Consider the following 27,834-nt stretch of genomic DNA (forward strand, 5'->3'; position numbering starts at 1 on the left):
TCTTTCATTTTCTGAGCCAAGAACTGCATTAGTAAAATTAGGCTGAGACTCTCATCTGTTCTGAAAAAATTATCCTCAGTAATTCGTCTGAAAATAAGAGTGGTCAGATCAGTCAATAACTGATAAGAGGGGTACAAACAGAAAGTGCTAATAGCTTTTCATATGCAATTCAAATGCTTTAGTCCAGTTTAAATGCATTCAGTTAATATAAATTGATCACCAAAACACCAAATTATTGTGGACATATCCACAGAAATGTATTTTAAACATTTGGCAATTGTTATATTTTTTTACACGGCTTATAATTGTGCATTTAGAAATCTTTGGTTTGAATCATATCTGAGTTGCTATAGTGACATACTGCCTGTTAATTAAGACCGGTACCTATTTTTAAAAAATAAGGATGAAACCCCGGTGGCACAGTTTCATGCTGCCTCATAGCACAAAGATCCTGGGTGGAATTTTCTGTGTCATTTCACCACAATCCAGACGTGCACACTAAGCTAATTGCTGATTATGATCTGAGCATTGTGTGGACCTTCTCTATTCTTTAGACATTTCATTTAGTGTATAAAAAAAAAGATATCAAAATAAAAGGTGTGTTTGGTATTTGACCTACAAAACAAAGTTAACCTTGTTTCTTTTGTATTTTTGGTCAAGTTGTAGCATTTGGTGCTCTCATTTCGTAAGCAGCCCAGAGGACTACAGGCTTGGAAACTTAGTCTAAAGACTCTACCTTTAGACAAGTGTGGAAGAAGAAATTAGTCACTCTTGATGTCTCATGCAAATATACTTTAGACAAAAACATGTTAAGCAGGGTGAAGTAAAGTAACTGAATTAATTTCTTAAGTTTGGTTGCTCTGCAGTTGATGGAGGAGGAACCAATTTGGAAGTCGCTATTTCTTTTACTCTTCATCACAAGACACAAATGCAACATAAATGTGAGGTTCAGTATATTAAGTATAACTGCTGAAGCTATATAATATAAATGCCAGTTTTGGGGGTACTTCCTATTTTAATTTTCTTATTTGGCACATACATAATGGCACCTGTGAATTTCTCTTTAAATGCTGATGCTCTCTAAACTTTGCCTTTCTTATTGTCACTTTGGATTAAGACATGTAATACAATTCAGTGCACTAAAGCTTGTTCCATAATTCCAACTTACAATTGTACTTAGTTTGCTATGATTTTATATAGCCCTGCCTACATTAACACATTGATAAATTATTTATAGACCATTTCAATCTGTTTTACTCTGATACTAAATTACTCAAATGTTTGAAATAATAAACTTTTTCTACGACTGAAGTTTCACTCAACCCCAAGGAGTTGACTGGCTGGCCTGGAATCACTATTATCCAACACGATGCCAATGGGCATCATGTATAGGTAAAAAGACAATGGTTCTTACATTTTTAATAACATACACAGTTATTACTTATACATACCAGTATTATAACCCTCATATCCCTGTAACAGTCACACCCAGAGGCTGTGCAAAAGCAACAGCAATATATATATGGTGTTCCACATTTAGGTAATTTGTTTATTTTTTTCAGCTCATCTTAAATCTTCCTGCTGCAGCCAAGACATTTTTAAAAAAGGGGCATGTTTTACTTTGCAGGCAAACTGCTTCTGTTTTCATCTTCAATTTACATTGTGTAAGTTGGATAATGGAACAACCCGAGTTGTATTACATATTTTCATCTAAAGTGACAACAACAAAGGCATAGTTTACATGTTTAGACATCATCCCCATCTGAAGAATGAATTCACAGTATACATTTGTATTTGCACAAATAGGGCAATAAAAACACAAAAAATGTCCAGAACTGACATTTCTCATCATACAACCAGCCAGTCAAAATAAAACAACTGAAAATGTGGATCTGATAATGTGACAACACAGTTAAATGTATGAATTCTTACAAAATGAATTACAAAATTATATATAAATAAGAAATTTATTTGTTGTAAGAAACGGGAGTTAAAGATGTTATAAGCTAGTAACTCCATGATAGTTAAAGTGAAACTAAATACAAACTATAGCTTCATTGAGTTGGCCTGTACAGACATAATTTAATTATTATTGTGAACATTTAGAGTGGATCACTGCAGTTCTGGATCACTGTACCATATTATCAAATATTTCGAGGATTGCATTTTGGCATTTGCAAGTAAATATTGTTCATATAAGTATTTATCTCTTAACCATGGTTGACTACATCACTTTCAGTGTTAATGCTTTGAATGTTTCTGTGAGGTTTTAGAGACTGCAACAATAAAAAAGGAATTAGCAATGATACACTTATTATTACACCATTGATGTGAAGTCTATCAGTGAGGCTGCGTAGAAGATGATTATATTTTATGCATTTAGTCAGACACTTTGGTACAAATACATTTTTTTATTTCACATACATAGTTTTTTACTTTTACTTTTGTTTTCACAATCTAAATGATTCAACAACAAAATGAAGAACTACCACAACAAAGTCCAAAATTCCTACTGGGGAAAATGATGCAAATGTCACTGTAGTAAAACTGACACATGTAGTTTGCCAACTAGCAAAGGTACAGTTAAAGGAATAAAAATAGACAAAATAAGACAGAAAAGTGGTTCATGTAGGTTGCTTGACCAATACTCAATGTTATGACAATCCAGCTGTTATCCTGAAAAGTTTTTGAAGACTGAATTTTGCAAAATTCTTAATACTTTCATGAATAAAATCATTTTCTTGTGCTTCTATTGATAAATGATATATATATTTATTAATATTTATTCAATTGGGGAGCAGAGGACAAATACTTAGCCATAGAAGCCCTTCTGGAATCAATGGAAACTTCAAAAGCCTGAAGAATGTACTTGTGGAACAGGGTTATAGCAATTTTAGCAAGTGTATCCCATGAATATTGCTATGAACTATTCTTTTGAACGATTATGTACATACATGTACATAATGAAGCATTACGTACACATATGAAAAATATAGAACATAGGAAATGATGTTTCATTGATTGGTGAATAAGCATGGCGCAAGACTAAACAAAGTAGGTTATAGCTTAGATACAAATTTGTAATGTACATTGTTCAACTGAGTCTGTAGATCCATCCCAAAACTGAATGATTCTGGGACATATAAATTTCAAAAAGTTGATAACTGACACTTATTTCATCCAGGTCTTCATGAGAGCAACTCATCTGAGAGGTTTTTCCAGCAGTGATAGTCATTCTAAAATCTTTTTCATTTGAGACACAGTATTCAAGAACTATATCAAGATCCACAGATTTAAGGTAATGCTCATCATTTTGTGATGCCCCAAGGTCTTTTCACTACCACTCTTCCTGTAGCAGTGAGAAGATTCAGTCATTCTGTTTTCAAAAAAATACACTGTACTTTGGGCTTTTCCACAATCCAGACTCTGAGTTCTATAAAAGAAGTCACATCATTTTCATGTTAAAACGACGAGGACCGGCTTGTCCCTCTGCTGAGTCAACATTAGTGCCGTTAGACTTTGATCGTGGCACATGTTCAACATCTATATTGTTTTTGTGTTTTCCTTTTCCCCTGCTCCAAACAAAAAGAAGCAGGAAACAAAACAAGACCACTCCCAGGAATGTGAAACAACCCATAGCTGTTGACACTAAAATAGTCTTAAGGTCAAAACCGAGGGTCACACCAGTCGTTCCATTGGCAGTGGCATTGCTGGGATCTGTGTAGTACTGGGTCCTGTTGGCATACAGTGATCCTAAACTTTTCACCGCCAATGATGTCTTCAAGGTGTCATTTCCAGCAGTGTTGGAGGCAAGGCAAAGGTACTCTCCACTGTCTTGGACTTCTGCTGCCTTGATTTCTAGTGTACCATTTTTATGGATGGTTACTCTACTATGGCTGTTTGTTAGCACTCGGCGATGTGGGGACAACCAAGACACAATTGGCCTTGGTGTCCCATCAGCACTGCAACGCAACATAGCCTGCTGACCCTCATCTACAGTAACTGTTTGTGTTTTATTTTCACGAATTTTCGGTTTGGTACATGTAACATAATAAGACAGGAGAGTCTCCTTAAACTCCTTAAAAGGGCGTCCACGAATGCCCTCAGGTGTGCTGCATTCTGGCTGTGAATCCCCAAAGAAGATGGAATGCCTCTTCTGCAGGATCCACATGAGGCGGCAATCACACACTAAGGGGTTGTTGTCAATGAGAAGAACCGCCAGAGCCTCAGGAGACTGAAAAACGCCCTTTTCCAATGTATCCAGTCGATTGTGTGAGATATTGAGAACTCTGAGACCCCGCAGACCTTGGAATGCATACTGTTCAATGGTGGTCAGCTGAGCTCCAACAATATGCAGCTCTCGCAGCCGAACCAGTTCCATCAGCATGCCCGCTTCAATGTGCCTGATGCGGTTGTAGGACAGATTGAGATGTGTCAGATAGGGAAGATGCTTCAGGGCTAGGTAAGGGAAGGTGGACAAGTTGGTGTTGGTTATAAACAGTGTTGTCAAGTTGAGGCCATGCAGGGTATTAGCTGGCACATGGTCTAGTGAAGGCCAGTTATCAATTTCTAAGTGCCGCAATCGGAATAGCTTTTTGAATGAGTATGGATGTAAAGTGCTAATGCTGAGGTATCGTAGATGCAGGCTGACCAGGTTGTGCAGATGAGAAAGAGCCTCAGTGGGTACAACTGTTAGGTTGCACCTTTCTAAGGTTAGTGTCTCCAGGCTTAAAAGTCCACTGAATGCACGGTGAGAGATGTAAACCAGGTCATTGTCACCCACTTCCAAAAACCTAAGATTGTGCAAGTCCTGGAACATATAATCCAGGAGAATGACAATCTTGTTGTCACTTATATCCAGTCGGGTAAGATTGGCTAAGCCTGTGAAGACACCCAGAGGAATAAGCTTGATTCGATTGCTTTTGAGGCTGAGCGAGTGCATGTTAAACAACCCATTGAATGCTCCAGGCTCAACATAGCTGATAATATTTCCACTGAGGTCAAGTTCCTCAAGCCCAGGGAAGGCAAAAAAGTCATCGGGGTTGATCATTGTCAGCTTGTTCTTACTTAAGTCCAGGATTCTTGTTTCAGTTGGGATGCCATCTGGGATGGTGGGCATGCGCTTACGGTGACAGACAACTGCCTTGCTTTGTGCTGAACACTCGCATCGCGAGGGACATCCCAGGGTAGAACCCACAAAAACCGCCACGAGGGCCAATCCCAGGAAAGGCTGCCAGCATGAGATGACCGTGTGCGGCATGACTTTGCTCATAAACTCGACCATTCTGTCACGGTTCTGCAAGACAAGAAAACAAAGGGAGAGAAAGCGATATATTAGCTGGTTCCTCATGATAGACTTCATTGTGTGCCTGAAGAATGAATAATGAATATTCACAAATAACATAGGAGAATTAACTATGGAGAAAACCACACAAGGTGAACATAAAAATATTTGATAAATGTAGCTCACCACATCGAAATATCAAGAATGCCTTCCTTAGCATTCTTGTGGATGCATACAGGGTGAACAATTGGGTGCTAGGCTTTGTTTTGACATCACCCACTGTTTCAATAGAAACAAAGAACTTCAGAAAAAGTTTCTTAAAAAGTTGAATGTTTTTATTGTAAATGATTTATCTATTTTTGACATGTGTATATATATATATATATATATATATTTTTTTTTTTTTTAAGCACATTGTTATTCGGAAATAGTAGCATTCAGAAAAAGTATCCACCCTATCTCTAAAAGGACAGAAAGAAGAAAAAGAAAGAATAAAGAATAAAAGAAACCACTCGAAAATCATGAAGTTCATGGAGGTGTAACATGGAAAAATTGAGAAACTTACAAAACTGAAACACATGTAACATTCAAAGAACATTATGAATATCATTACAAGCATTTCCTCCAAAAGAGCAGAATTTACTAATTTGTCATGTTGAATATTTTTATATTTTTTGATTTAGAAATAAAACATGTTTAAAACATGGATACTCGAGAAAAAATAATACAAAACACAACTTGCACTATATCACTGGGTGGCTTTACATATTTCGGTTATTCATACATACAGCTGTACTTATATCATAAAGCACATACAGTAGATACATGAACTAATGCCGTGTTTGCAACAAACAGACTGGGTGACAGGTTGCAAGGATTGCAAACCATTCCTGCCTCATTTGGTGTGTCATGGGCTGTGCTAAATTTAAACGATGACAGGAATAATCTGAATTTCTCCTCAGGCTTATTCTAACAGATTATGGTGCAAAGATAATATGATGACATACTTATCTAAAGAGAAGCATTATATAAACCTAAGAAATCAACTAAGATAGCTGAAATATTTCTGCTGCTGTAATATAATATTTATATGACAGGACATTTCTATATGGAGGGGGCATATATGAAAAGTAAACTTTCATATTGATATTTTAATGTTCAGTTACTATTCAAGCAGTATAAAGATTTATTTTCAAGTCTAGTTTAATACAAACAGCCACGACACAGATAACTGCAGCCTTGAGAGGACTGCTGAGAAAAGTTGATTTAAGAACTTGGTGAAACAGTTCTACTCCGAGTCAGTCCCAAATGACCAAGATACTTTCCATTTTGCTAAGGGAGAGACACTCCAGAAACGTTAAAAACAATACGCTAGTTTCTGCTAATTTGTTCAGTAACTACCCAGAGTTCATGACAATCGGCCAGCGTCAGAACCTGGATCGACAGCTTCAGAATTGGCTCATTTCACCACAGCAGACCAGCACAGTGCCCACATTACTGTAAGTGCTGCACCTATCCATCCGCCAATCTCCTGCTCCACTCTTCCCCTCACTCATGAACAAATCCTCTGAGACCGTTAAAGTCCTCCACTTGGACCAGCAACTCACCCCTGGTCTGGAACGGACATGCCCCCCTTTCATAACTGAGAACCATGGCCTTATACTTGCAACAGTTTATTCTCATGCAGCAACTTCACACAGAAGTGCAAACTGCCCCAAAACTGCCTTGTTGGAGGTAACCAACAGTTAGCCATTGGGGGTCATATGATTGTTGGGGTTTTCTCTGCTTTCTCTGTATGTTTTTAACTGGAGTCCCCTGGGACCTCAAAACATTTTAAACAATCACTAATTAAAGCAGAAAGGCAAAACACTAATGTGACATCACTAGAAACAAATTGCATTTTTAATAATGGTTGTATGACTGGGGTATGACGAAAAATATACCCCAGTCAGTAGGATGAGTTTTAATATCAAATATATCGAGTTTATCTTTTTGAATTAAATTAGAAATAAATGGAAGATGTAAATTAAAAACATTAAATAAATAATGTAACTCATTTACATATTTCTTTCCTATATTTTTGCAATAAAACACTCATTATTTCAAGATGATTTTTAGAAAAATACAACACTACAAAATGGTATATGGGACACAAACCCCTGAAAGGGTTGCAGGTAAGGAAGCAGATGAAATAAACTGTCTTGATTATCACAAATAAAATTCAAGGATGCTCACAACTGGCTCTCCACATTAACTGAACATACAGGGCTTCTCCTAATACACACACACCTGTAACTTCTATGTTTTGTAGTTTTTTAAATTTACGCAGGATTGTCCTTTAATCCTAACTCTTAAAACCACTTAAAAATAGAGCACAATCAAAAGTAAATGAAGCCGATAATGATTTTAACATAGTAGTCAATCAATCACTTCTAGCTACAGTGGACAAAAATGACTCTCTGTACAGAACACTCTTGTTGTGCACAAATCTTTCCACATAATAGCTGGCTTATGTACTCTGGCTGTCCACATGAATTGCAGCACAATATGATTTGATGGTTTACTAAGAGGGTGTCTAATCAGGATAATGATTGGAATTCTTTGTAACAGTTCATAATCAGGATTTGAGTGAGCCTGTTATGTGACCTAGTCACCTGCACACTTCTGAATGAGAGTACCCTAGTGCATCAAGTGCATCATCAGCGGCACCCACTCAAGTGTGTCCTGCATCGGAGCAAATGCCGCATAGAATTAGGCAGATGCCCCAGGGCAGCGTCCACAAATAACATTCCAGCTATCTGTTCATTCACAGTTATTTTTTGTGTGGAACTCACTTCTGAGTGCACTGTTTATTTTTCTTTTCCTTACAATTTCCTTTATAATTTAACTGCAAACAACATATATTTAGTGTGCTGTGTGTTCTGAGCTATGTTAGAGTGATTGTGTATTTAACAAGATACAAGATACAAAATTTTCACTCTCTCACATGACAAATTTGTTCAAAAATGGTCTTTCAATAAAACCAGATTTAAAAAACAAAACAAAACAACCCAACCTTGGATTTTCAAGCATTTTCATTTTATCTCAATATTCTGGAAGCTTCCTATGACATTCACCGACAGTCCAATGGCAGAAATCCTGCAATGCACTGTGAGATAAGTCTGTACGGGGAAGGCTTTTCTATAATGTGGCCCTTGACCCACATTAGTGCAGAGTGGGATCCTGAGAGGGGGATGATAACAGCTAATGGTGTCTGACTCAGCATAAATCCATGAACAGACATTTCGCAGGGGTGCTGAGGTCACATGAGCAATGCCATCAACCCAAGCATACATACACAAATGGCCCAATGTGAAGAGCAAACTTATAATACTTTTCTTGGCTATTAAATCATCATTTGCTCTTCCAGTATAACAAATACATGAGAAAACCTTTTTTTAGCCTATTTCTGGTAAGCTCACATCAGTGAATAATTTCCATATGAATCGCTAAAAACATATGGGGCACTTCCATCCCATGTTCCCTCTTTAATTTTCAACACAGCCTCAGGCAAACTTGTGAGGGGATGAGTAGAAATGATGCCCGACTTTATCAGAGTGGCAAACCACACAGTTACACTGTTAGTTAGAATTTTATTCTTTCTTCAAAGGCTTTCTGGTCAAAAGAAATCCGTTATATTTCCTCATCATCAGCTGCACTTGTGCACGATATATAAGCTATTAGTCTTGTCAGAATAATAGTGCAACTCAGAACTCTTGACATGATGTCCAGGTAAATGAATCCTACAAGAGGTTTTATCAAAACGAGATTTGAAGGTGAGAGTGTTGCAATTGCTCCCTGGGCAGCTGACTGATGGGTAACTGCAGAATTTCTGTTTATTTTTCTTTGGTATGGTCTCACTATAACTATTTTATTTTGCTTACCCTTTTTTTAGAGCACCTTAAAACTAACAAACAATTTCCAAACTCTAAGTGAAAAACGGGATGCTATTCAGAATTCCCATCCAGAATTCAGATTATTTTTAGGACAAGTATCAAAGTCGGTGTTTTCTTCCCTCAATTCTTCTCCCTATTGAGAAGATTGTAAAATTCCTGCCACAGACGGTAAACCAAAACCTAAAAATGAAGAATTGCAAGAAGTTTTGTTGTCGCCGGTATTGCATGGGTCCTTTAGGCTGGAGTTCACTAAGCTAATTTACAATTAGATGACTTGGAAATCTCTACATCTTTATCACATCTTTGTTTGGCTCTTTAGCACATGCTCTCAAATCTCAAAACGTCCCCTCTACACAGCAATAACTGCCACATTATCAAAGCCAAAAAATAAGGCAAAATAATAAGACAAAAAAAAAAAAGACTGCTTTGACATTAGACATTAGTACAATTAGTAATAAATGACATGTGGCGAACATTAGTAAATCAGTTTGCGCTTTGTACATACTGGCAATGCAATTTTTATGCCAGAACTAAGTTTGTTCTGGTGCAATGTGCTAGTGAATATGGCCATAGTGAAAAATTTGGTTTTACTGGGTACAGTGAATTAGATGATAAAACTGTTCATTTACATGTAATTAAAGTCATTAAAGTCATATGATAGCAAATGCAACAAATCTATTTACCTTGAATCTGAGCTTGCTTATTTAGAACAAGCTGAAATTTGAGGAGGCAAAGTCTGTATTTATTCCTTTCTAAAAAAAACAAAAAAATAAATAAATTTTAGTTGTTTAGTTTTCAGTGTTCTATGTAAAAGACAATACTAATTGTTGTAGGCACGGTCGTTTAAGACGTAGTATCTCCGAACTATAGCCGAGTGTAGCAGACATAAACCTCAGATGGTCGATATGACACATGTCTGTCCTTCTGCACATTTGTCTGTCTTTTATTCCACAGAAACATGGTAGAAAGCAAACTAAGTCTAGGAATCATGGGTCAGTTTACACATAATTATCTCTCTCCGTGCTGAGAAAAGTGGACACTCACCATCTATCTTTGATTTCAAATTATTTACCAACTAATTATTCACAGAGCGCCAATAAGAAGCTGATATAATCATGGATAATTCACTCAACAGTACAGGATGCTGACTTATTAGAATATATGTGATCTTAGCAAAGGAAGAGAAAAAGATTTGCATGCTGTGATGTAAGAGAGTTTTAAGAAAGCATAGTTAAGCCTAATAATACTTCACTATTAAAATCATATGTTTCTGAAGTTATTTGAATGCAGGGTGCTAGGGCATAAAACTTGTCCAGGATTATATTAAGCTGTCTTTTCAAGTAAAACCATGCAAATCAATGTTGGTATAATGCATTTTTGTAGACTGTATGTCACTGGTTGACTTTGTAACCACTTGGTTTCCTAAGCCATAATCCAGCACAGTATTGGTTGTAAACATTTTGCTTTGGTATTTATTTAAGGGGTAAGTTTGCACACCCTGAATGGTCACAAGGCACTTCTTATTTTGCCTCAGAATTTTGAGGATTTAGATAACAACTTGGCCTCTGTGCAATCAACCAATGAAAAGCCACTTGTGAAATGTTCCTGCCTCTATCTCCTCAGGAAAGGTTTTCAGACTGTGTTTGATGTGGCCCCCAGGCACTGATCATTGCACATAATGTGACTCCTCTTCACACAAAAAACCTCTCTGCATTAATGGTGGATGGTTGGAGAACGTTGCTTTCTTTACCCAGCAATTATTAACACTCCTTAAAAAGCATAATCAAAGTGTTAGATTTCAATTTTTTGAGTTGGAAGATGGCTCCAAAGAAAGAGCTACTCTGGAAGGCAGGAAATGGATGAAAATTAACTCTGGGAGCTTGAGTGAAGCTGCAGAGGAATGGGACTGTGTGCAGAGTAAAGCTGTAATAAAAGCAACATTATGTGTAATCATGCAGGGACAGTGTATGCTACATACTGGGTGCAGCGTGCAAGAAGCAAGCCTCAGATTAGCATCTGATATGGCTGCCCTCATGCCAAAGGGTCCAGTTCATTGCAGTGTAGTTGGTTATCATGTGAAAAGAATATGAACCAAGACTCTTTCAGAAAGTGACAAAACCATACTGTAGTATGTAGAGTTAAAAAACAAACCTACATACAAACACAATATTACAGCACTGGGCATATCTTAATTTAAGTATAAGATAGAAACCACGCCAGCACTTATCCTTCTTTTTTTTTTGCATTTACACTGGTCAGAGTTCCTGCAGCCCTGAAATGGTTAACTCTTGCTTTCTGAAAAAAGAGGAATACAAAAGCAAAGTCTTTGATAGCTTAATTTCCCAGATAACTACAAAATAACAGCACAACCTCATAAGGGTCATTGTAAGGGAAAGTTATTAAATCATCATTTTATTTTAATGAGGCTTATATCTTATAATGATGCTACCCTGAAGGAAAGATGTTATTAACTTGCAGGTTAGTTCACAGTCAGAGTATGCAATTAACCCACCTTTTCAAAAGAGCATCGGCAAGCAATCAAATGGGATCATAATGAGAGGAAAGAGATTGCAATGCTCTTTGGCTTATTCATTATTGAGAGGGTCTTTGCAAAGGGCAGTGAGGCTTTAAGGTGAGCCTGCCAACATGCAAAATAACACTGTACTCCTTTAATAAACCAGTGTGTATCTGACTTCTGATGCTACAGAATGGCTCCACAGGATGTGACCTGGATACGATTAAACAAGTCTGCCTCCTTCAGTTTTGCCAAACACAAATAATTAAGGAAGGAAGGCAGCAATATTTCAAATAAAAGTAGGAGTAGGAAAAACAAGAATAATGTGAGCAGCGGCAGTCTTGTTGACTCCTAATGCATGCAGATGGCAGCGAAACAATCTAAAGACGTTGCTGGTAATTGTTCTATTTTCACAACAATTTTCATAAATTGTTTTCAGCATAGCTAACTGTACAATTCATTAACATATACACTGCAAGAGCAACATAATTATGGTCACGTGACAGAGGGCTTTGGGACCTAGAACCCTTAACAGTGAGGATCAACAGCCTTGGGGAAATAACAGGCTTCCATGCACAGATTACCCTTCTGCTTGGCTTGCAGAGCGAAGTCAAAGCTCAATTAATCCATGTTAATTAGAGATAAACTTGGTAGATTGAGCCAGTTGCTTTTTTTGGTGTCTGATAACCCTTAACTAGGGATAGAGTCAAAAAACACTGCATCAAACAGTCAGATCTTGGTTCATCCCACAGGAAAAGCCTCTCAGACATGAGCCTTAATCCCATGTATAATAACTATTACAATTCTAAACTTTGAAGACAAGCAGGAGGTTGTAAAAAAAAAAAAAGGGGGGGGGGGGGGGAGAGGGAACAAAAACTTCGTAATTAAATGGGAGGATAAAAATAAAACAGCCACAATATGAGAGGACTTAATAAGGTCTGGGGAATAGTACACTGTCATTTCATTACATTTGTGACAAGTGGGAAAAAAATCAACCAATTTCTCAGTTCATTAGAGAGACATGTGCTACGTATTAAGAGCTTTATTGCAGTATATTTTTCTCAGTAAAACTGATTCTCTTATCCAACATAAACATTACTGCACCGTTATATTGATGCTGAAGTGCCTTATATTTCCACTTTAGCAGGTCAGAATACTTCATCTCACATTACTAGGGGAAATGGCCTAAAGTAGCCTATATGTTCCAGAAATGCTGAAAAGAAAGACACTTATTTTCTTATCTAATGCAAATAATCAGAGTCATATATGAAGAGCTCAACAGCAGATCTTTTACCATCTTCAACTTAGCAACCACTTACACAGATACACTACTGTGCACACATTTCCTACGCCCTATGCATATCCTTTTTCAAAAACTCTTTATTTAATGTGTATTGTAGCTTACTAAGCTACATTAGCTAGACAGAGTGAAAAATCAATAAATGCATTAGACAACACATGTCCTGCAATATGAGCATTAGATGAGTTTTTACATGGATGCATGAAAGTATATTAATTACTCATTGTAATTAGAATCCAATAATAATCAAGACTCAAATAAAACACAGATGTGTAGCGTTACAATGTACAACTATCAAAAACCATGTTTTAGATTTGCCATTTTTCACTTCACATTTCAAGCAGTGTTACTACCATAAATCAGTGAAGCCTGGGGGGATTCTCTTTTTTCCACCTGCTACTCCCCCTTGAGAGATTAGCCCACAACAGTACCTCAGAAGCTGTGCGCTATGCCGGTTCTTGCTCAAAGGTGCAACCAGCAGAGTGTGCACTGCTTGCCAACAATAAGACTTGAACCTGCTGCAGGTGTTTACAACCTGCTCCCTAAATCATGTCACAGTATTTCTAGGAATAGTTAAAAAACAAAACATGGATAGGCGTAGGAGGGAAATAAAAAAGAGGCAACTTTAAACACTTTTTCTTAATCCTCTCTCCTTTAATAATTTCATCATAAACTTGCATAACCAGCAAAGACTGTCTCAAATTTTCATCATTCATCTCTTAAATTTTCACTGACCTGGACTCTTTTCTTGTGCAGCCTCAAGTCTAAAGAGCATTTTTAAAATGATAAGCAGAACCTTGAGTGAATTTCTACCTTCTCCGGCTTTGAACTAAAAAACCTTGTGAGATAATTTGTGTGAACTGATTAAAATGCATTTGCAGCCGCTGATAACACATTGTGTGGGCTCCTGAGAGCCCTTGTGCATTCTCTTCTTGGACCCCCACCCCTCTGTTCCTAGGCAGCCTACATCAGGTCTGAGTCAGGGGGTGTTTCATCTGTACAATGACTCAACAACAGAGGCAGTTAAAGACGGTACGCACACACCTCATCCTAGCCTATATTTAAATCAGTCTTCCCATAAATATACCATAAAGCTCATAAATACACAGTGTAGCAACAACATGCAACATGAACAATTAGCTATGATAAAGACATGCACTGCTTCCATAAATGCCTGTTGCAAAAATTTAGAAAACAACAAACAGGATGACTGCACCTGCCATAATGGAAGCGTGATGTTTCCTATTGCCAAAAGTGCATCATTTTAGACTGCATACTCTGCTGAGAGGATGCTTTTCAGTATTAAAATGAGACACTGTAAACATCTCATAGTCATACTGATAAAATGACAGTAATATTAATTAACAGCTTGATATTATTACATGTGGCCAAGCTTTGTAAATTTATCACAAGCGGCTACTGTTGTCATTTGTGTGTAATGTACCATTCAGCACATCCACAAGAGGCCATTGAACATGCTTTTTTTTCATATATATATATATATAGTAAAAGAGAGAAATTATTCATGATGTTAGCTAAAAGGAACACATGCAGCTCCAGCATACACATGCATCTCTGTGATGTCCCAACAGTCTTTCAGTATACTTAGCAGGAAATCTTATCTAAATAGCTGCAAGACATCTTTCTACCCCCCCCCCCCCCCCCCTTTAAAAAATCAAATTTAATATACAGCTTGATTGTTTTAAACCGTATTCTCTTATGCCACTGTTTTCTCTTCTCATTTCTTACTGTGTTTTCTCTTGTCTCCCAATCTCTCCATCCTTCCTCTTTGGTTTTTTGTCTCCTTGTTCAATCAAGAGATCTGGCCTCTGACCTTGCTGCTCAATGCCATTAAAATCCTTTCAGTAGTGCTGCTTGTAACACCTTGAGAAAGACTAGAAAGCCTTCTTCTGTCCTTGATATTTGCTTGTAGCCTTTTCTCTTTATAGTCTTTACAGTCTAGTGTGAGGTATACAGTGGGAGGGGAAATACAGATGCATTTAACTGTTTAGCTTTACACCGGTGTTTTAAACAGGGCTGTAAAGGCATATTGATTGACTTGAAAGGGCCTTTTGTGTTTTACCACTAAACCCAAGAAGGTTCTGAAATAAACAGCACACTAACAAATAAACAAAACAAGAAATGTGTGGATAACTTCAATTACATTTCATGGATGTTTATTTTTATTCACTACATCAATTTTTGTGTACTTTCTATAAACATCTTGTATATTTCCTCTCCGGTTCTCCCAAATGTAAATTTCATTATTGTTGTGGCTTGGAAATCAGTCCTGAGAGAAGTTTTACTTCCTCCAGGATATTCTTTTTTTCCCTTCATCTAAACTGAGGATCTCATAGTAAATACGTTTTATTTACTACAACATGTAGGCTATTGAGGCAAAAATCACACATTCCAACACACTAAAGGAACAATATTATATTCCAACACACTAAATGTGTTGGAATATAATATTGTTCAGGTGGGATAGAAGAGATAGAAGGTAAGTGCAGATATGAGTAATATATATAAGATGAAGTATCACATTGTCATTGTCACTGCATGTAGAAGAGTGTGCAACACTGTCACTAATACGAGTAAAAACTGAAGAATAACCAACACAACACAAAGCTTTGCCTCAATACCGCACTGCATGATTACTACCCAGGGGAATCCAGACAACAGTGCTAATCTGACTGAACAGCTGAACCCTGAGCAGGGGTTTTTACAAAGAAGTAATGGACCCCTCGGAGGACAAATCAAAGCCACAATTTAAGTGATTTGGCTGTTTCTATAGCTTGCTTGTTATCACTCATCCAATATGGTTTTCTGTTGTCCATGCAGGAAACACAAAACTTTACTAGTTATTGATCAGTCCATTGGATTCAGCTGATGAAAAAGCCGTAAAAGAGAATAAAAGGAATGGCAGGCAAAGAAGTCCAAAATTACACTCCAGTTGATTCTTGTCCAAAATATCTTCATCAATATTGCATTTATGGCCCGTGATGCTTTTTACCTTCTAATTCAGGGTGTGTTAAATGATGATGCACACACGCTGTATAATGTTACTCATTTGCTCACACTCATTAGAATTAATAATTACACTATCCATCAGTTTGTTCCTATCCATTTTCAGGATCCTTTCAGGACTGGAGCCTATCCCTGCTGTCAGAGAATTAAAGGTGGGATATGCCCAGGACATGTTTGTCACAGAGCTAACAGAGAAACAGAAAACTATCGACTCTAACATTCACACCTATAGGCTATAAGTACCAATCAGGAAAAGGACAAACATGTAAGTATTGGATACATTTCTTTCTATTGATGTAACAGATACGTCAATATTGCCAAAAATATCAGTACTGTACCAACCTCAAAAATCCAGTTAGGAGGCAGTTGCAACATTGCCAAAGATGTACATAATTATCAGATGTTCTACCGAGTAAAGCGTTTTTCTTTGCAGTAATCCTTACAGGAATGTCAAGAAAGAAAGAAAATAATACAAATATGACAACCAACTAAATGAGAATAAAATTGTTTTAAATCATTAAATTATTGTGTATGTTCTATACAACTGAGGTCTGGAAACAAACATTTCATAGGAGGCATCTGAAACAATATCTCTCCTTATGTAATCAGGAAAAAAACTATAATTAGAGTAGAATATATATGTGGAGGTGGGGGCTCTGTATCCGTCTCTGAGCTTGCTGGAAACATGGTCCGCCCTCTGGTGGGACAGAAATTAGGAACAACCATTTTCAGATTGGCTTTATTAAAGCCTCTTGCTATAATAAAGATCCTATCAGGATGAAGAGATTGTAGGTTGCTGATAAAAAAAAACTAGCTGGCTTCTTTATTCAGTCTTGGTATTGGTGCTTGGTAAAATGTACACAGCCAGAACAATGACTCCTGCGGCAGATAAAACCTCTGTGTTTTGCTGTGATGTACTCTTTGTTGCAGAGCGATCTGGCACTGGTGATGCAGATACTGGGCAGTGGTGGTTTATGGGGAGCCATCTTTAGCCTGGTTTGTATTCAAGCTCTTCACACCTGCTTCTGCTTTTTTTCTCTCCACTGCCTTTAAGGTCTGCAGCCTGCTATACTGATCCTTGGAGCGCCTGTCCTGTGCAGGATCTTCTTTAGGACATCCCCTTGTTGATAGTTTACAGCGAGATCTATCGCACAGCCAGAAGTGGCAATCTTTATTAGTTCCTCTCCACTGTAGGGTGGAGGGCTTGTGACAGAAAAGTAAGCTAAGAAAAGGAAAAAAAAAAATCATGCTCTATACAATGATGACTGACACAGCTGTGATGTTGCCATGAGTATATGTTTTGCTCTCACCACCTTCAACAAGAAAATGTGTCCCCTGTCAGTGCTTAGTTCTATGAATAATTATCCTACCATGATACTTTTCAAACTCTGTGCCTTTGAATAATTCATAAGGAAAATCCCGGGTTCTCTCGCTGATGCTTTCACCAAACTCTCATTTGGAACAATTCGAGAAAGCAAGTGGTGGGAATAAAACGAAAAGAAAACACGCAAAAAATGGAGATCATTGAATTTCAGCATGAATCTGTCAGAACGTCTTGTCAAAGGCAATAGCCACAGGCTTCATTCAGTCAATGCAACATGCAAAAGTAGGATTGTGTTTGCATTGCTGGCGGGTGTTCAGGTAATGTCACTTAAACAATGTTGACTCGTGAAAACAGTACAAAAGAATGTAGCCAGAATTTAATCGAAATAAACATGTTCAAGTTTAATTAAATTGCTTTTTCAGTTGCACATTGCCTCCAGTGCAAACAATGGAATATCATTACTGGAAAAGTATAAAAAAAAAGAAATAAAAAAACTTTGAAGAATTCAAATTAGGGAACTTCACTAGAGTCTAGTAGTGTAAAAAAAAAAGGCATAAACAAATAAAAATAATACTAAGATGTAATAAATGAATTTTGTTTCTCATGTTTATCTATCCTTTTATTGGTGTTGGGTCTGCGCTTCACAGGCCCGGCTGATTTAGAGACTTATTCCCGTTAACGAAGCAAGACGAACAGCTCAACCGGTTTTTCACATGTTAGCGCGGGAAGGATCTCAGAGCAGCCCTTCTGCCCTCGGTCCCAGACCACTTCGAAGAACCATCTTCTCCTGCAGCCTTTTATTCTGTGACACACAGTTTACACAAACACCCATTGTAAAAAAAAAACAAACCCTATGGTCACAAAAGGTTAAAACACTCTGTGTGAGTGTGTGTGTTTAGGGGTGTGTTTGTGTGACTCTCCTGCTCACCGGAAGGGTCATAAAGGCAGGAAGTTTACTAAACAAGAAAACAGAACCTTCACATAGGATGTGCCTATAATAAAACACTACAGCCTCCCCCACCATTCAACAGGCTGGGGAGGGAGTCAGAAACAAAAGAATGTCTTTGATCATACAGTTTAAACTAAGACTTACAAATTTAAGTAACACAATCAAAACATTTAACAATTTGACTCCAACAATTGGTTTTAAACAAATGGCCTTCTTCAGCTGATTGTCATTGCAATGGACAATACAAATACATTTCCTTCTCTAATGGGGTCCTTGACTGTTTGGTAAATATTGGAGGGAAACACCCTCAGTGCTAATCACTAAATTACACCCAGTCCCTCAAGGGATTTCATGTCAAAGAAGACAACTTTTTCTTACTATTATTGTTTAACAATAGATTTTTCTGAATGAAAAGAAAACATTTAATCTGTAACATGAGCATTAAAAGGGTTAGAGTTGGCTGCACTAAGATATTATATCCAACCATTTTTGGAAAACTAGTAAGTGAAATTTTTAGTACACTGTTCAAAAAAGCAGGACTTTTGAAGTCAAAGTACCTTAAGCACTCACTCAGTTACTGTTACAGTTCTGTCATATTTGCAGGCAATCCATCAAAAAAGCAATGCAAAAGTAGCTCTCACTTTACTTCACTTTATTCTGTTTCATGTTTCCTTGAAGTTGCTTTCACAGTGAACACAGAGCAGTGAGAAAGCATCTGGATACATCCAGGGACTGTAGCTCTCTACACGGCAGCAGTTTAACTAACAATAGCCCAGGGTGATTAGTTTAAGTACTCAAAAAGGGGGGATGTGGGAATCCAGTATTTTAACAGTAGGTCTGCCAAGGCAATATGTTCAAGGTAACTTCAGCTTGTAAAAGGCTGCAGTCTCATTTCTGAAACAGACCCAACTGCTAACCAATAATGGAAAAGTTTCCCAGAGGAAGAGATATACTTTACTCTGTTGGTTAAAATCCACACGCCTGACTTTAATAATAGTTGGAATCAAAAATTACTTGCATCAAACACAAGGCCAAATAGACCACGTTTCAAGCAAAGCCCTGAATCTAGTACATCTACAAGAACTATTACGCCTCTTTGCCTGTAACGGAACGTCTATAACTGAGAAATTATATGTGTGTGTGTGTGTGTGTATTTCTGCAGGGTCAACATATATATGTTATCCCTGCAGAAATCTAATATTTCACATAAAAGCAGGAAAAACTGGATCAGAAGAGTCACATGGCCATGTGAATTCTGAAATAGGATTATTTTTGTAGTTGTTTCTATATGAAATACATTTGAAAGTATACCCTGGTTTAGAAGTAAAATTCCAGTTTAGACTGGTCAACTATTTTAATAACAATAATAATATATAATTAAATAAATAAAACCTTTTTCAATATTATTTGGGCACTTCACTGTTTCAAGGTAGAGACATGAAAAGTGAGCTTGTCTTTCCTGTATGTGAAATTTGATTCAGCAGCTCTAAAGGTTATGCTATCAGGCTACTTTGAAATTCTTCATGAATGAAAAAAAATCTTTGATTGTATATCTGCATATCTGCAACATGTGCAATATGTGCAAATCCAGCAGATGATCTGATATTAAGCTGTTTACAAGAGCTCTGTGAATCAGCTCTAAAATGGTATCAAATATCAGCATCATTGTAAAAACATTTTTATTGCATTTCAGGGACAAGTATGGCCATTTCTGAATTATGATCTGACTGGCCCACTGACTCACGACACCCCGGCTTAAAAACTGAATATATAACTACATGGAAGTTGGAGAGTTATATTTTATCATGGATTGAACAAAAGATTATAAATATGGAAAGACTACCAACTTTCTTTAATATACACTGTGACAACTAAGGAAAAATAAGAATGTTTTCTGGCACAAACACATATGACATTTAATGACTGTTTTTTTGGGATCAAGTGTTGTTTAGTCCAGCTCAATCTAAAGGTGATGTCACTAGCTCACATTTTACATGCATCTATTTACAAGTTTGCTAAAGATATTAAGTTTAAAAGATAATTACCAGTGCTGATAACAAGTTTTTATAAACAATTATGCATAATTTTCTGGTATTTGATAAGCCCATAGTTTATCATTTAGAAAATGATAAACAAGCAGAGGAGTTATGTTCATTTGGGGGACAATTTTGCCAAGATTTGGAGACACTCACCAAAACAGTTCTGTATTTTCATAGTAGACTTATTGAGGACTCTTTATTGCTCACAACCACTTTCCTGCATTAAAAGTTTGTTGCTACCTAGAGACCTAGGGTGGGTTTCTTCAGGGCCCTGTTTGCTGAAGATAAGCTGTAACTGACTCTACTGCAGACAGACCCTTTTGCAAAGAAATCATTAACATGGTCATTTCTTATGGCACTTGGTTGATTTCTTCCATCCTGAACACTAAGGATGTCTACTTAAATTAATGACTTTCTTGACTGCTTGAAGGTAAGTGATGGGGAAGTTTATAATCTTTTAAGAAGGCTGGAAGGCAATGCTCAAAGGAGGAGATGGCTAATAATGTTTTATTATGAAAACAGATTAAATTAATCTTTGGATTAATCAGTTGCTCTATGGACTCACCCACAAAAATCTTATTATATTACTCTCAGCACTACCACCGCTGAGGCAGTCTTTAAGTAAGCAAATTATGCCCATGTACCACCTTAAACTAATAGCTTTTATATATTTTATCAAAATTTTAATACACATTTAGTATTTCATGTGTTTCTGGTTAAGACATGTCTTAAAATTAGTGATGCCAACCAATGTGATGTACTGAAAAAATGAAGCTTGTACCACTGCAGGTAAACTGCTTCTGAGGTAAGATATGGATCATGAGTTCTGAGATTATCTGCTGCACTGCCTTTTTCATAAGGCAGCTACACTTTCTAGCCAGTCTGGCCAACTCCTGCTACATCTCTTGCTACATCTCCCAGTCCATCTGCTAGTGCATGCTGACAATATTATTGATCCAACTGCAAACAACTTTGAAATATTTTCACACCTGTTTACTCGCAAGGATTAAACTAATTGCACTGTAACAGAGACACAGACACACTTCTTTTCTACGAGTTCACAAGTTTCTCTGAACACTTTGGCCATGTTTGCATTTACAAGAAGATAAAACCTGACCAGAGAACAGATTAAGCAAGCAGGAATGAAGAATGAAGGCTATAATACATCAGCAAGAGCTAAAGATATGTGACAGATAGATAGAAAGGAGACCGTATTTTGATTAAAGATGAATAATTACTGTAGGGCTCAACGGGTCATGGAGATATTGAGCTCGGGCAGAGTGGGTCAAATTGGGGCAGGATGTGTGAGTGGCCACAGAGAACGTGGTGGGTTGCTGGCTGTACAGAAAAGTGAGAGAACCATAGCAGAAATGAGCATAGAGACCAGAGTGTGGAGTACGAATCCAAGCAAATAAAGAGAAATCCATAGCAGATCAGGCACACTGGAAGGGGAGGAGGGTTGCAGACTGACAAGGGGTATTTCGGTGTTAAATATACACCATAGTAACCATAAACCCCACTGAAACTCTACAATGGAACCTATGCTGTAGCCCAGTGTTCCTTTCCTAAAAATGCAGCTAAATGTCATCTTGATTCAGCCTATAATTATTTTGATTGAACTGTTCTATGCAGTAGATTCGTGCTATGTATTTCTGGCTGTTTTTAATAAATCATTAAGAGAATGACAATCAGTATAAAGAATAATGATCAACAGCCTCAATATAAAGACTAATAGATGTCAACAAATAGAAGGAATGGACTTGAAAAAATGTACAAAGTGCAAAAACCTGAGGGACAAATATGTTTGCATCTGAAAAGCTGACTATATAAAGCATATATAACATCATTACACCACAACAAGATAACATCGAATGCACCATGAACAGACATAAATTTAAGTTATGAAGACTCACCACAGAAGTCTAAATCAGCAACAAGGCAGACTGGTGTGTGGGGTAGAAGAGAGAAGCACAAGCAACTGTGGATGATAAGCTGTCTTTGTTCTACTTTATACTTAAAATTTATATGATAAAATGTTTCTTTTTTTTTGTTGTAGCCAACTGTGAGGTCAATTTTAGTTTTTTAAAATCTTTTAAATATAAAATAATTAGTTTGTTAATTCTTATTTATACTTAGAAGCATCTGATGGAACTTAAGAAATGACTTGTTCACCATTGCAGCTCCAGTTGTAGGACCCCTGCATTTCAAAAAGCCAAACCGATGGTGGTTTGAGAAAACACACTTTTGCTCATTAGCTATAAATACATCCTAGTTTGTTAGTTTCTTACTCTACCATACATTATACTTCTCAGTTTCAGTATTGATCTCATTTTGGTTTCAATGTGCATGTCCACAGTGATCTTTGCTAAAAAGAGCATAGAATCCTGTACTTATTGGAAGGTGCCCCGTGGGGTTTCTTCCAAAGACAGCAGTGTCATCAAGATGAAAAAGTTCAGGGGAAAAAGGTTATTGGTTCTAGTCTGTAGGGGGGGGGGGGGGGGGGGGGCATGACGACACTAAGCCAGAGGGCACTACTGTGGCCTAATTATGGTCCAGATGGTCTGAATAGGTATCATTTCCAGAAATTAATTACTGAGTGTCCATGTGCACCACATGGCCAGCATCCTTAAAAAGTGTGTAAACATGTCCCCGGTTCTTATTAAATAAACCAAAATGATTGCTTTTATTCTGGAATCTGGTTTAAAAATGATTATTCCTACACGTGACACAGTTTTCTAAACAACATACCTGTATACTTGATATATTTTTGCAAATTATTTTCAGGGAAATTGACAAATTTTATACAAAAAAAACTTATATAAACACATTTCTGGTATGACAGCAAGTTAATAAAAACACAAGTCATCCTCTTAAACGTGGCTAGACTGTAAAAACAACTAAGCAATCTGACACATCTCATGTATGACAAAGAGCATAGGTTTTAGGGTCTTGTGAGGACGCTACAACCTTTCCTTTTGACAAACTCGGTACATTTTGTTGAGCTCCAATAAGAGGACTGTCTGTGTCTTGTTATACAGAATTCTATTTTTATTAATTGTTAACATGTTTCAAAGTTAGACACTCCACGTTGAACTATGTACAGGGGTGCAAAGTGCAGTGGAGGACAACGAGTGGTGGGGGTATTATGGAAATTAGTTATAATTAGAGAGGTGCAAGTGAAAACAACACAACAAGGCACAGAGCCTGAGTGATCACTGAGTCATAAGTGCAAGATACAACCATCTGTACGTGTAAAGAGGGTGACACATAGAGGGACTTCACTGTTTATGAGTGAGCATGACTTGGCTTTGTGGTAGATTTTGTGCAGGGATAGTTTGATTTTAATGATAATTTTACGCATTTATAATTTAAGAGACTTGTGTGGCGGCCCTTCTCTGTAGGCCACCACGGGAAAATTGTGACACATACAAAGACTGTCTCATCCTTGCTAATTTAAACTATCTTTACCACCGAATCAGAAGGGTATGCATTTCATAACTCCTGAAAGCCAGAAAGTGGGACATCGTGAAAAAACTGGTTATTTGGCCTTGTGGAACTGGGGTTATTCTATTTTAATAAGAAATCAGCTTTAAGGAGATTCATTCAATGTGTCATCCATCTTCTTAGCACGGGAATAGAAATGTGACTAGACTTGAGGCTAAGAGGTCATAAGTATAAATCCAACATAAAGATATTTTTAATTACGCGTGTGCTTTGTTTGTCAAGAGCTTTACAAACACTATTCCAAGCTGTACACAAACAACACATCAGACCACACCTCAGTGTTAGGATGATCCTTACTGAAACTGCGTGTGAACTCTGCTAACATTAACCTGGGAAAAGATAAACTCAGTAATGACACCCTGTTGCTAAAAATGCAAAACTTGAAGAACTATTGTGAATGTGAGCTGAGTGTGTATCATTTTTTAAAAGCTCAAAAGCAATGAATTACAATATCAGCAGGCTGCAGGTGTCTTTTTTTTCTTCATTAATGCATATGAAAGCAATTATGTATTCAGAATTAAGGAGCCCTGATGTCTAATGCTTTTTAGCTTGCTCACACCCTGTGGCCTTCAGTTATGTGTTTCCACAATGATGCTGTGATAATTCACTTTCACCGCGAGAGCTCAGTTTTTGCTCAGTCACTCAAACAAAAGTCTTGAATTGACTCATTAAATTCTCAAGGCGCAGCCGAAAGCAATTACAGAGCATCTGGGTGGAAGAGCTATAGCAAAGGCCTTTTTCTTACTCTGCCCTTAATAGAGGCTTGGCTTACAAACAAGATGAATCATGCTCTTCTTTTCCTTAAGCCTCAGCATTTTGGTGAAACCTTTCAGACTAGCATTGTATGCTCATAACACCTCACTGCTGGAGACAGTGGAAAGATTAAGCCTACACCAGCATGCAGAAAATGCACATTTTAAGGCTCTTAGGATCTTTTGTACAACGTGTAAAAAAAAAAATGCTAACCGCAACTAAAAGTAGTAGTAGACTTCTTAGTGTTTCGTCTTGTCACACATGTTAACAGGTATCTGGCTCATGAAGACAAAGACTATGGCAAAAGGCATGTATTATGTAGAAAAGATGAATTCATCGCTCACTGTACAATTCTTCCCTGCTATTCTTCATTTACTGCACATGAACAAGTAATAGGATGATAAGATGGGTAGTATACGCAAAGGTTATGTTGTAAGACGGAGGAAGCTTAGTAAGGCGACACGGGCACAAAGCTTATTTTTCACAAAGGGCACTTGCCATCAGGATGTTTCTGTAAAGTTTGGTGTCACTGGCACAGATTTAACAAGATGACAGGGATTTACACCCATCTGTGTGCGAGTCAAAAATAAGCATTTGTCTGAGGGGGACAATCTCACAGTATCGTAGTATTTCAGGCAACCAAGGGAGCAATCCAAAAAGTATTATTTGACCCTAGGCATTTAAATTAGGCTGCAGAATGTTTTTATCATGTCATCGAAAGTGAACACGCACACTCTAAAAAACAGCAACAGAAAAAAAAGAGGATTACACTGAAAAGAATGAAGACACTGCATGACTTTCTCTGATCCCTCACACCTCTTTTTCAGAGATTATATTCAAATATTAATCCATTCAAAGCGCCCATTTAGATGCTTGTATGATTACAAGCATGAACTATGTGTATTATAAGTAATACATTATCTAAATTTACTCCAATAGTCTTTACAGATTGGAGACTTTTGCTTAACAACTTATGTTTTAAACACAAATATGAAGTAAAGATGTCTTACCACAGTAATTCATTGAGTAGCAACTGATATCAATATGCCACAAACAGTCCTTTAGAAAACAGGATTCTTGGTTTCTTCTTGTGTGTTTTCCTCTCTTGAGCAAAAAAAAAAGATCCCTCAAGTGTATCAGAGCTGAAAAAACAGCGCCACAACTGACTTGGTGGAAATTGATAAAAGTGAAAAAATCTGCATCAGTTATTCAGTCTGCATTCAAATTGCAGTTTCAAATAAGGAAAATCAAATAAACTTTGAAAACACTACCTACTAGAAGCAAACAAAGAAGATTCAATAGGTCTGTTTGCCTGCTAATGCAATCAGAAGCTGCTAGCTAGTTACCTATTCTGGTTAATTAACCCCCAGAGGATTAGAGAGAGCAGAGGCTGCAATCTCGATAGGCCTACTGGGCTCAATCAGGACCACAAACTGAACATTGTATATGGCATAAAACTGTTGTAGTAAACACATTCTCTTCCCTCTGCCAAACCCTGGGGAGCTCTTAATCAAACCACAATGTCGGTGCCTGTGCACAAAATGAAGAGAAGAATGGAGAGAAAAGACCTGAAAGCGTCTGAACTTACAGGCTCTTGGCCTTTTCTTTGACATCTAGTGACATTTTAGCTCTGCTTTCCCAGCTGAGACTGTTTCTACCTGAAGAAAGCACAATATATTGTGAGGATTTTACTTCGTCGTTAATTATGAGCTTCACCTTGGATGGTATTTTCCGTATTTCAATTCCAGTTTGCATAATGCAATTAGGGCAATTTCATTGATCTATGTTTCGTCATTAAACACAGACTGTACTCATTAGCAATCTGCTGTAATGTAACTATTCTCCCATTTAGATGCAATGCTACAGAAATCATCAGCATGATCTGACCAAATAGATTTTCCCTCACTGTGCAGTTGCTGAAAAATGCAGTCTCTCATTTTTGAGTTCAGCTACACTAATGAAAGATTGACTTAGTTATTGAAGCATGCTGAGCTATTTAAAGCTCATCAAAAGTGTTTAGAAATTTCCAAAGATGATGAATGCAGAATGCTGCCTTTATCACAGCTGCACTTTTTCCTTTGGTGCTGTTTCTGTTCTGGTTTGCAAGTTCCTGGTTAGAGCTGAGGGAGACTGGTGGAAACGTGAACACATTACTCTGAACAGCTATTTAAATCTGCATTCTTATTGACTGGTGCTGCTCCAACTGCCTATGCAATCTCCTGTTTCTTGGTTCCATTTGTTTGTGTTATTGTTCAGGTTTGGTTTGCACTTCCCAACCAGTGTTGGGACTAACGCGTTATTAAGTAACGCGTTACAGTAACTACGTTATTATTGTGGTAGCGAGCACGGTAACTAGTTATTATGCCAAAATCAGGAACGCGTTAGTCGTTACTGGGATTTAGATAGGCTCGTTACTCGTTACTTCGTGTGGTGGCTATCGCGGAGTTTCCACAGATTCAGTAACATTAGCAAGTGGTGGAGGCCAACAGGTGGATGAAGGAAAAGGGACGCAGAAGGAAAAGAGACCCGAGGCGGCCGACGGTCCAAGTGTGAACTGAACTTCAGGTAAGAAGTTATGACCTGCTGTCTCTCTGGGTCAGATATAAACCAAGTTTAGGTGGAGTTTATTTTCGTTATTCTGACTTTTTCCGTACTGCGTGCTAGCTAGCATGACGGGGTTTCTATACAGCTGGGTGGGTGCTATGAAGTTAATGATGTTGAACTTTATTTTGTTCATAAGTTATTAGAGTTGCCAGCCGTCCCGTCTGGTATTCAGAGAAAATATTACGCGTTTCTTATTGAGGTGAAAAGGAACAGTTTGTCCCGTAATTCAGCTACAATGGAAAAGACACAAAGCTGGAGTTATTCTGTGTCTTTGCTGCACAGCTGCCTCTTCTTCTTTCATTCTCCCCCCTCCCTCTCCTGTTTCTTCAGTCATGAAAACTGATCAATGATCAGCTGATCGGCTCTCTTGTTTGTTTATCTCTCACTTTGCGCCAGAAAGAGGAAACCAGCGGATGTCGCGCTAAACAACAGCAGCACGTTTAAGCTTGATCAGCTGTTGTTAGAATTTAGTTAATATTAATTTCTAGTATCAGCTGATGTTTGCTGGAGCCACAGCTGTAAAGCTGCTGGTCATGATATGGTTTGTATATGTGGTGAGAGGGAAACATGAAGATGAAACCAGGAGATGTCCTTACTGGA

The 27,834-nt window shown here is 37.5% G+C and overlaps 1 protein-coding gene across 4 annotated transcripts in view; it reads right to left on the reverse strand.

Moving 5' to 3' along the window:
• Positions 1-2,246: 2,246 nt before the first annotated feature.
• Positions 2,247-27,834, reverse strand: part of lingo2 (leucine rich repeat and Ig domain containing 2) — a 226,182-nt gene continuing 200,594 nt past the window's right edge. The window contains exons 1-2 of one of the 4 annotated variants that reach the window (XM_080901443.1): positions 25,641-25,873; positions 2,247-5,296 (exon numbers count right to left, since the gene is read on the reverse strand). In XM_080901443.1, coding sequence (XP_080757569.1) covers positions 3,446-5,284 — 1,839 coding nt within the window. In that variant the 5' untranslated portion in view covers positions 5,285-5,296; positions 25,641-25,873 and the 3' untranslated portion in view covers positions 2,247-3,445. Of the gene's footprint in view, positions 5,297-14,783; positions 14,933-22,286; positions 22,418-25,640; positions 25,874-27,834 lie in introns of those variants that run through there. The other 3 variants (XM_080901444.1, XM_080901442.1, XM_080901441.1) reach the window with 3 other exon arrangements.

The sequence above is a fragment of the Rhamphochromis sp. 'chilingali' genome (genome assembly GCF_963969265.1).
Source record: "Rhamphochromis sp. 'chilingali' genome assembly, chromosome: 13".
NCBI classification, from domain to species: Eukaryota; Metazoa; Chordata; class Actinopteri; order Cichliformes; family Cichlidae; genus Rhamphochromis; species Rhamphochromis sp. 'chilingali'.